Source organism: Antrostomus carolinensis, unplaced genomic scaffold, assembly GCF_000700745.2.
Source record: "Antrostomus carolinensis isolate BGI_N321 unplaced genomic scaffold, ASM70074v2 scaffold49527, whole genome shotgun sequence".
NCBI lineage: Eukaryota > Metazoa > Chordata > Aves > Caprimulgiformes > Caprimulgidae > Antrostomus > Antrostomus carolinensis.
This window is the reverse complement of record NW_010327655.1, coordinates 77,089-88,282: the sequence shown is the minus strand read 5'-3', so window position 1 is coordinate 88,282 and position 11,194 is coordinate 77,089. Positions and strand designations below refer to the sequence as shown.

The following is an 11,194-nucleotide window of genomic DNA, read 5'->3' as shown; positions in this document are numbered from 1 at the left end:
GCATTCCTGTTTCTTATTTGAAAGCTCTCAGGTAAAAAAAACCCACCAGGCTGAGACTCAAGACACCCAGGTTCAGTTTTCCACCCTGTCCTGGGTTCCCTCCACAATATAATGGCATTTCATGCCTCAGTTTACCATCTGTGCACTGGGAATAATAGGGGATTTCTACATCTGGGGGTGTCATGTGGTTCATTCCATCAACAACATGGAGAGCTCAGGAGATGGGTACCCTCCTCAGGGGGCTGAGCACGTATTGCACCTTCAGGCTTCTCCTCTGGGACAAACTCCCACAAGACACCCAGCAGCCCCAGTGGGAACGTACCATGTAGTAGTCGTAGAGAAGACTCAGGGCAGCCACGCTGTCATCATCTCCGTTCACCCTCATCATAGCTTTGGTGGCTGCGGTCAAGGGGTTCTCTAGGTAGGTTTTCCAGGCTTCATCTTCATTGGTGTAGGGGAATTTCTGGAAGTTCATGGTGTCATTCTTCATCAGACGCACAGATCTAAAACTGAGCCAGACAGAGGAAATGGAATGAAGAATACTAATTTTCCAGAGCAATTTCCATGCCACCAAGTTGAACACATGAAGGGTTTCCCAAAGGCACTGCTGGAATGAAGAAGGGATGCTCTCCTGGTCCTTAACTCCCAGAGTCTTTGGGATTACCAAGTCTTCTGCCTGTAGCTACGTACAAAATTAGGGCAGAGACTCTCAGGTGGGGCCATGCAGAGAGGCAGGTGTACCTCTGCTTCCCTCCTCCTGCCCCAGGGATGCAAAACCACACGACATCATCTGCAACTGCTCCTTCCTCAGCAAGCACACGCTACCAGCCAGCCAGCTCATGTACCATCAAGGTGGGACCTTGGTCAGTAACTTGAATGCAACACGATTGGGAGACTTTGCAATTTTTTTCTTTGAATTTGGAGCGAAAGGCCAGCGCAGCCCACAAATGTAGGTGACCACTCAGTGTTCAGAGAACTTGACCTACCTAGATGAAACCAAACCCCGTCATTTTTCTTTGCTGTAGTTCATGGTTTTTAAATTTAGTTCCAATCTTAGGGGTTTTTTTTCAATCATCTGTACATGATTTTACTCAAAGGGAAGCAGACAGGCAGATCACAACACCCTCCCTTCCACTAAAAAATTCCTGACAGAGGTGAGGCTCATGTGACTACGTGAGCTGAGAAGCAACATACCAAAATAATGCCCTGCCTGTCCTCTCTTCTGGCACTTTCTCCAGGTCTCTCCATCTTATGTTAATAAACTGTCAGACACTTAATTACCCAAACATTGGTCATCTTTCCTTTTCCTCCAGCAAATTCTACTAGAAGCCACTACAGAAGCGCCTCTGCACATTCCCTGGCTGCTCGGTGCTGCAGGTTCTCCCCACTCAGAGGAGAGGATGAATCAGTGGCCCTACTCCTGTCACGTCCTTCAACCACATGTACACGGTGTCACCACAACAGCTCACACTATTCATCATAAAAAAACAAGCTTTGTGGACAAAATTTACTTTTTAATCCAAATGGAAACTTCCTGGAAGGGCAGACTGGGGTTTTATCAGTGGAAGCAGTTTTAAAAAAAATATAAGAATAAAGATTTATTTAAATCTCCAAAGTTGCCAAGAGCAGAACTTTCTCAATTGCTGATTTTTTTATGGAAAGGCGAAGAAAATCTACAGGAATTTAGGTAATGAATGCTACATTTTAGTGGCATTTTTAGAAGGACTATGTTATTTCCATGAAGCTACTCTCCACATGTATATAATAAGTCCTGGGCTAGACTTCCAAGTGAATCATTTGGAGAACAGTCCAAGGAATCTGGCATCTCTGAAACTCCCAGCTATTGCTAACCACAGCAGATACTGCCAGCCTGTTTGGTGTGAGCTCTCCACGCTGACAGGCTGAAAAACCAGAGGCTCAGCAGATGCCCCTGGACTGGAAACTGGAAGGGTGCAGAGGTGCAGACCTTGGATGGGGTAAAAGATGCTGGTCCATCCTCCCAGGCAGCAGAGCTAAGGTGGCTTCACACCTGCACATGCACCATCTCTCACACTGCCACATCTCCAGCCAGGAATACCCATATAAACCATCCATGGATAGTTCTGGTGATGCTCCTGGATCAAAATCAAGAGCTCTCCTTGGCTCAGCACAGTGGTAGCCCTGTAACAGTACACAATCTCCCCCAGAGCAGCACCAGGGCCATCAAGGGTGGCCTCTGCTGTCCTTGTCATCTTTTTATTAAAGAATATGTTGCTTCCACACAGAGTCCCTGCACAGGGAGGGACTGAGCTGCACAGCAGAGATGCCACTAACAGCTCTGCTAATGGCCTGAGGCACCCAATTCCCACCAGTGTCTCCACTCACGGTGCAGCCTGAGCTCAGGTCGGTACAGTGAGCAGCTGCTTCCACGTTACGGTTCTGGCCACCACCAGCTCCCATCACATGCAGGTATAAGAGAGATGCTGAGCTTGCTCCTCTCCTCCCTCACACGTCGGGATGATGCACTAACACCAGTTTCACCCCGCGCATGAAACTCCACCAGGTGTTTTGGGAGTTTCGTTGTCTTTAGCGTTTCTCACGCAGCCCTCCCTCCCTCCCTCCCTCCCCGTCAGTGCCGCTGCTGTCTCCAAGGCGAGCAATCGGCATGACTCAGATTTCACTGCTGTCGACTTGGCGATGGGCTGTTCAGTCCTGTCTGGACAGGAATCCTCACCCGTTCTCAATCCGATCTTCTCAAGGAAGAATAGGCAGCAACACAGCTTGCTCTCAGGGTGAGACTCGGCTCCTATCACTTGTAATCAACACAGATAAACACACCATGGTAAGATGTAGCAACAAAGCATTCGGGAGCTTAAAAAAAAGCACAGATATTACAAGAGAAAATGCTTTGGAGCTTTCTTCTCCCTCACTCAAGCCCTCAACTGAAGGACTCCTTGTTGTACAACTGTTCTGCATCCCTGCTGTGTCACTTGGGCATGGCACAACCACTGTATGGATGAGCAGCTGATGTTTTAGTGTTTTATCGCCTGGTCTGCAATCTGTAGGCAGAGGGGAGTTGAGGGGGGAGCTTGAGATCTCAACCAAGTTAATGTCCAGTTAATGAAGAATCCAAGTCTGCATTGGTCCCAGGGAGCTTGCATTGATTGACTCAGCTGAGGACTTGGACAAAGGTGACGTGGTGGGGATCACACATTTATTCCATCTTCTTTCTTTTCCAGAGTTTATATGGTACCTAATAGTCCATAAATACATTTCAGTGGAGACAGGTGAATGGCCTCAGATAAAACTGCAGCTAGGACAGCTCTGCAGGTGAGACATCACACAGACTCCATCCCATCTTACTTTTCCACAGAGGTCTCCTCTGACCTTATTCCAGAAGATCAACAGGGCTAACCACTCTCTGAAGAAAGAGGGTGATGTGAGGAGATAAGCAGACATGATGACATCTTTAGAGGCACCTTTTTGACACCAGATACATTTCAGTTCATGCAGCTACAACACACCATGTAGAAGCTGTTGGCTTCCAGAGCCGGCTTTCAACTCAGCATTAGCAATCTCTGTGAACTAGAGATGCAGCAAAGAGACATCCCAACCCAGATCCAAACACATCTGAACTTCACAGGCCCCTGCGATGCCTCTTCCACGTGGCTGTGCCATCTTTGTCCACTGCGAACTGTCTGCTCTCTGCTTGGCAAAACAAACTCTCCTTCTACAGGCAGCGGCGTTGGTGTGGTGGCTCAGACACAGCCAGGATGGGTTAGTGAAACACAAACACATGGGGCCAGCAGCCTCTCTTCTTGTGCACACAGAAGACTCACCTCGCTGGAGCCTCGGGGTCGTGGGCAAATTTTGTGTGTATGGTTTTTGGGAAGGGAGCAGTCTATTTGTTTCCAAACAGTTTAGAATTTGACACAAGGTGATACCAGCCCCTTTTCCCCAGCTCCATCCCACCCAATCTCTTGTTTCCCCTATTTATTTGCCACGTCTACTATAAGAGTGGCCTCCTGATTATGAATAAACACTCAGGGCTATGCTGAAACAGGAGAATATGCCCAAAGGGTCTAGGTGGGGAGATCAGCCAAGCAGGAAAGAAACACTTGTATTCCTTGTGCCTTTTGTTGGGTTTCAGTGGGTGGTTTTGCCGGCCTTTAAGCTTTGTGTTGCTTGTCTTTGTTCTCTCCCCTATAACTGATTAGGCCTCTAACCTAAATATTAGCCATGCCAGATGCTGATGGCTACAGAGAAACATCACATTGTCAAGAGAGTAGAGAATCCATGGCAACCAGTAGCAGGAATTCAAAGCCACAGAATAAAGACCCCTGGCCAGCAGGACTCCAGCGATACCCCAGGCAGTTCAGCGAGGCTTTCATTAGCTCTGGCTTTGTGCAATGCACTCACCTCCCTCTTGAAATCACCCCGATGTTCCCCAGGAGCCTCTTATCAGTAATAGGGGGAAGGATCAACACTACACTGGAGAGAGCAGGGCTGGTGAAGAGCAGCATTTACCAGGACTGTGTTCTGGGGTAGAGATTTGAGCCTGAAAACCAGGCCCCGTTGCCAAGGAAGAACAGTGTCCCACAGAGTGGCCTTGTTATTAAATCCCGACTTCTCAGCCAAATTCTGACTTTACCCTTTCTTTGCAAGTTTAATAAATAATAAGCACATCAGAAGCCAATGTGACAGTACAGCCACCAGCAAGCGAATTGTCACAGGCCCATTCACACAGCCAGGGAAAAATCCAGACAGAGACACAATCAGGGAAAAAAAAATACAAAGAAACATAACCAACAGCTGGAGTAATGATGGAAAACGTTGCCTGGATGCCAAGTACAATACAATGTCGAGCCACAGGTGTCAAAGGCCTGGGAGACCACCAACCTCATGGACCCTGACCTGCACTTCCTACAGGATTGAAATGTTTTCTCTGGCAGCTGGATAACAATGTGGCCCCTGTCACTGGATTTCTTCAGGGACATTTCAGCAGCAGGATCAGCCTCAAGGTAGTGCAGCACATTAAAACACAACAGCAGACATGTTCTCACCATCCCTCAGCTGTTTCACCCACAAAAGCAGTGCACAAGTCTGTTTTTTTCTGGAAGCACGTGCCAGGCTAATGCCATCACACTCAACCAGAGACCCTTTAGGACCCCAAACCCAAGATCTGAGCTCAGTATTGTTCCATTTTCACACCAGCCTAACACCCAGCTTTTGAAGCTATTTATTATCACAAGAGGAGAAACTGAGGCACGGGGCCTGACATTAAAATTACTTTTCCAAGGCTGCTCAGTGAAGATGAGAGAACAGAACCAGAGCTGACCCTCTGCTCTAAACCTCACCAGCACTGGACTGGTTCCTGGCTCTCTAGCCTGAAGGGCTCCATGGGACAATTCAGTGTTGAGTGATGTTTGGGGGACACCAGCTGGGATTGTGTTTTACCTGATAACATCATCCTTGAGGTATCCACCCACACAATCACATTTCACAAATGATTCCTGCTTTAGTGCCTTCCCTGCCTAACAAAACAAATTACAGCATAGAATTAGTTTGCAGTTCAGGAATTACGGCTGATTTTTTCCAGAAGCACTTTATGATGTTGGATGCTTCATTTTTGAGGTGTCCTGAGTTTCAGTGTGATCTGTCTCCAAAGGGAGGACACAAAAACCAGGCCCTGAACAGTGCCTCTGACTGAGCATCTGCTACCACCTGGCACTTCTGAAATATTGGTCTAAACTTGACTCTCTTTCTTATTTTCGCTGTAGACAGATAAGGGCACCTTATATATCCAGGTGAACACAGACCTTCATCTCCACCAACACATCACACACACACTGCATTGAAGCTCCCAGTCCTTCACACACCACAGGAAAGATTACACTTCATGAGAAGAGCTTCATAACTCCCCAAGAGTTTAAGTGCTTTATCTTTTTTATGTTTTCAGTGCTTATGGATTCCCCCCCTCCACCCCAGCTTCCACATTCAGAAATCTAGCTACTTGCTATTTAATTTTTTAATTGTCTGTACTCACTGACTCTGAGCTGAGGCTTTTAAATAAATAAATAAATAAAATCACAATTTTACAAGACTCAGATTTAAAAAACCCCAAACAATTGCAGCAATAAAGGGATATGCAACCTTTTGCAACAAAGTTTGTTTCTTTTTTACTGCTCTTCAGGTAATCTGGTTTAATTTAGTAATCAATTATTACGGGTTATTTGTACTGTAGCAGAGCCCAGAGGCCCTGACTGAGAACAGAGCCCAGTTTTACTCAAGTTTCTATACTTCCCTCATCACATCCTACCAGAGGATCCTGCACTCAATGATGTTCCATATTTCTGTGTGAACCTCAGCACTCATTTAAGAAGGCAGTAAGAGCAGAGATGAATGTTAACCTCACAGGAGGTTTGCTGCTTCAGAGTTATGCGTTGAGTCTCAGGCTTCCTATGTCCTCTGAAAGCCAACAGGACAGATTGGTCCTCCCATTTCAGACTGGGATGTGCTGATCCCTTCCCATTGCCTGCAAATGCAGTCAGCTAACACACCTGGCACCTGGTTCAAGCTGGCTGCAGCTGAGTGTGAGTGAGGTGAATCCTTCAGCGAGTTGCCCAAGAGGATACACGAAGCGTGTGTCAGGGCAGGACACTTGACACAAGCCTCACGCGATGCAGATCGCTCCCCTGCCCTATCAGGCTGTCCTTGCCCAATGCCTGGCACTGGCTGTACCTTCTCCAGCTGAGCTGTGGACAATCTGCAGACCTGGTGAGATCCAGCCAGGGTTGACTCTCCCATTTGTTTCCCTCTTTTTTCCCATCCTGGAAGGACTTTTCAGGCTGGCCAGATCTCAGCTGCCCAGATCTCCTATAAGGTGCTATAAGTGTATGTGCACTCTAACATATTCTGATTCAGAATATCCTGTGAACACATGTCCCCCAAGGCCAGGCAAGGCTTTTGCTTTGCTGTTTAATAATAATATTTTTTTTAAAAATCATAATGTGTTTCCAACAATATTTTTGCCAAACAAATACGATTAATCTCATTCTAGGTATAACCCCATTAAACAACATTTCTGGAAAGCGAGCATCACAGCTCAGACAGCAAAGACAGAATGATGAGAAGAAACAAAACCTGCCACAGAGGGTGGCTGGCACCAGGGAGCCAAGTACCTTGGTAAGTGACTCCTGCTCTTTTAACACTTGTGGTTATGAACACTCTGGGGACAAGGACTGTTTCTGGATCAGAGCTGCCCTCACTCATACCAGCTACGAGCCAGAACAACATCAACCTAAAGGAATAATAACAAACATTTTCTTCTCTTCCAAGCCTTTGAAACTTGGGTATTAGCAATGCAGACCTGGCTAGAATATAATCATATGCTATAGCATCAATTCTACTGATTAACGGATTCTTCAGCTGATGCTTTATCATCCTGGAGCACTCACTATTTGAGGATCCCAGGACTGAGCAGGAACACTCTCCCTGCCAATCAGCTGAACTGAAGCACTTGCAGGTGCACTGTAAGCACCAGTGCATTTTTGGATGAATACTTTCCAATGATCAACAATTTAAACACCAGACAGAACAAAGCAGGAGCAGATCCTCATCAGTGTAGCTGTCTTTATTCTACATATTCCTCTGGAATTATACTGATGTACCAATCAGCTGAAAATGTGACCCAAAGCATCAAAGCAGAGATACAATGTAAATGTTGATTTATCTCTGCTTTGAGTCTCGAGTTTATTCAGAGGGCTTTTACTCCTTTGTTGTGAATTGCAGAGCAGTTATTTGATTGTTGTTTCTTTAATTTACAAATCTCTCTTTCTCTTTACATAACTTAAAAAAAAAAAAAACACCAACAAAAAACCCCAACCCACGTCTCCCTTGAGAGTGTACCTTGCTCCAGCATGGTTATCCCTTGTGTGCTTTACTGCCAGGATTTCATAAAAGGGCTTTAACTTTTCATTCACCAGGAGCATAACTCGAGTTTTAATAACACACCTTATGCATGACAAAAATTTGCTTCTGGCGATCATGGTTTCGACCACAAAACCACAACTGGGAGTAACTCCTGGTTAACTCTTTCAAGCCCACGCATTGCAGAGTTAGACATAAGTTCAATTTAGAAGACTATGGAAATTATCAGTTAGAATATTTTATAATAGGCAAAACATTTCATTCTCTCATGCCACGCTAGTCTCTTCCCAGTCCCTTCTGTGAAATTAAAGTGGCAAAGGGAGAGATGCAATTATTCTGCCTGTCATTTTGGCTGACAGCATCAGTCCATGGGGATATCACAGCTCCCTTAAAATCAGCTCCATCTGGGCAGATGTTCACAGCTCAGACCCATCCTCCCTGTGCTCAGCTTGTCCTGGGGGTTGTATAAAGCACAATGGCTGCGTGAGACACTGACACACACACTGCTGCCCTTATCAGATCCTCTAAGCACTGCTCCTTCCACTGATGTCTACAGAGCTACACCCTGGATGACTTTGGCCTGGGTGATTAACCAGAGGTTAACAGCTACTGCAACATCCCCATTGCTCAGATGTTGGGCTTTAGCAGCTTTTCACAAGGTTCCTCCTCCCCGGTGACACCTTTTCCCCCCCTCACAGTGAACTCAAAAGCTGTCTAAAGCTATGGCTTTGGTACCACGAAGTTCCCAGCTCCCTTATCTCCTATCACTGCTCTCCGTCAGCCCCTGGGGAGCTTTTGGGTGAGGTATTCCAGGCCCATTGTGCTCCTTCTAAAGGGTTTCTCCAGGAGCTGGCAGTGCCTGCCCCTCTGACAAGGCAGCAGCAGGCTGCAGTTGTTACACTCCAGAGAGAATTTTTTTCCCATCCAACTGGTGAACTAAAGTGAAATTTTCACGGAGATCTGCAAATGTGTCCTCAGGTTCAATCTACAGGAAAACGTTGCACTGAGCTCTTTACCTCCGGGGGTCACCAAACACAGCCCCATACCTGTGGGGTATCTGTCCTAAAGACCGAGAGCAACCAGCACCCTCTGCGTTTAGATCAGTCTTTGGAGGGGCTGAGATCTGAATCACAACAGGGATGATGCTGCTCCCAGCAATTCCCCCTTTCTCCTGTGAAAGGCACAGGGGTTAACAGCCCGTTAGTAAGAGAAGAGTCAAGCAACCATGTAATTCATCAGGTAACATAATGCCCCAGTCCGTAATTAGTAATACATCAATCTAATTCTGCAAGGTACTGTGTACACACACAAACACTGCGCAGCATTTTGAGAGTAAATCAAACTCTTTAAGTTTAAAAAAGATCAAGTATAAATTACCCAAAAAGTTCAGAAAGGGAAAATTTAAGTCACTGATTCTTAATCAAACCGAGTGTAAGGATTTGAATATTTACATCAAATAATAATTAATGCTGCACCTTTCCAAGGTTCTTAATTATTAGGAGAGTAGCTGTCACAACACCCCTCTCAGGCTTGTAAACACATACAGGTCTGTGTTTTTCTTTCAAAATACACCTTTTGAAGCATGGTGTCTGTACACAGATGTATATGTGGACATACGTTTCTTGATATGTTTCATTATACACAAGTATTTCACACAGCACTATATACCCAGATAGTTTAAGACTGGACTGACAGCAGCATTCACTACCTTTGTCCAATATTCCTCCAGCCTTCACTACACCATGTCGTACCAAGAGGACATTTGTTTTATTCCAGAGGTGTGAGGGATGGTATGCTGCACAAATCCATCCCATCAGTATCCAAAATCCACAATATTTTGAAGGACTCAAGATTAGAAGCGAGAATTATATGGGATCAACAAAACATGAAATGCTTTTTTCTTATTTTGAAAAAATAAGAAAAGAATATAGTCAATCATCATTACCTGATGTAATATATAATATAGAATCATAATGTGAATCAAATAAAAAAAAGAAACAAAAAAGACCACCACAAAACCCCTGCCCCCAAAAAACTAGAAACTCATCCAAAATTGGTAAATACTTTGGAAGGAAAATACCTAAGGAAAAAAAACAAAACAAAACAAAAACCAAACCACGGAATCACTGTAGCCTACATTAGATTTTGTTGGATAGAGGCAGAACAGACTCAGACTTGCCTCTAGTGAAACTCCTAAGTGTCAAACTTTAGTCAGAAGGCAGGGGGAGATTAAAAAGGATTCTGTTTTTAAATAACTCTTAAATAATAACAATAAGAAGTGATTCCTCCTAAGAGCAGCAACAGGTTAGAGAGGAACAGAAAGTCTGAAAAATGCTCCCATCCCATTCTTTTACTTCCACTTGCAAACAGCTGGACAGGCAGATTAACCCAGGGAGTCTAATTCATTGCGACCCAGAGCACTTAAACCAGCCTGAGAAGAAACGCTCAGCCTGTGCAGAGAGGAGCAGGTAAAGGAAAAAAACCAACAACTCTACTTACTCCAGTTCATTAGACATATTTCCCCACGTTTCCAAATCTTTGCAGACAGTAAATTGTGATGACTTCTCTCTTCTAGTACCTGCTAAAGACAGACATTGCCTGTGAAGTGTTTGATTTATGTTGAGGTTTTGCGCAGAGGTATTTTTTTGCTGACAGGTCGGTTGGCAGGGCGGCGGGGATTGGCTGCTGGGACAGGTGCCCTGGGACAGGTACACCCAGACAGGTGCAGCCCGTAACCCTCTGCCTGCCGGCCCCAGGAGGATGGAGGAGAGGGAGGTGGGTGGGGAAGGAGGGAAAAGCCCTTGAGGGAAAAAAAGATAGGATAAAGGAGTGGAATCAGTTATTCATCTCTGGGATAATTAGTTTCAGTTTGGTGGACGTGTTCCATCTACTGCCATGCCAAATAGCTGTCACTTTTATGAAGCTGGGGGTTGATTTGTCCTTTGCTGTTTCTTTATATATAAATATACAGACAAAAAAATACATACATACATTTAAAGGAATAAATCAGGGAAGAAGGAAACCCTCTTAGTTTCCTTTCATTCCTAAATGGTAATTGTACTGACAGGCTTTCTTTCTTTCCTTGTCTCACCTCCTCTTAGCTGCTCACTTCAGAAAGTCTCTGTGTTTTTTCCTCTTAAAAAAAGTAACTTTAAAACCCCAAACTATTAGATACCAAGATGTGCAGCAAATATACTGGCAATGGGGATCTTTGCATTACACTGGATGTGTAAGGTCTGTGGGGTAACCTTTTCCCACACCATTCACACACACTGTCCTGCCTTCT

General features: G+C 45.2%; 1 protein-coding gene across 1 annotated transcript in view; it reads right to left on the bottom strand.

Moving 5' to 3' along the window:
- GRHL3 (grainyhead like transcription factor 3) overlaps positions 1–10,424 on the bottom strand; it is a 27,961-nt gene extending 17,537 nt beyond the window's left edge. The window contains exons 1-2 of the mRNA XM_010171947.1: positions 10,408–10,424; positions 323–509 (exon numbers count right to left, since the gene is read on the bottom strand). Of these exons, the coding sequence (XP_010170249.1) occupies positions 323–509; positions 10,408–10,424 (204 nt within the window). The remainder of the gene's footprint in view (positions 1–322; positions 510–10,407) is intronic.
- Positions 10,425–11,194: the final 770 nt, after the last annotated feature.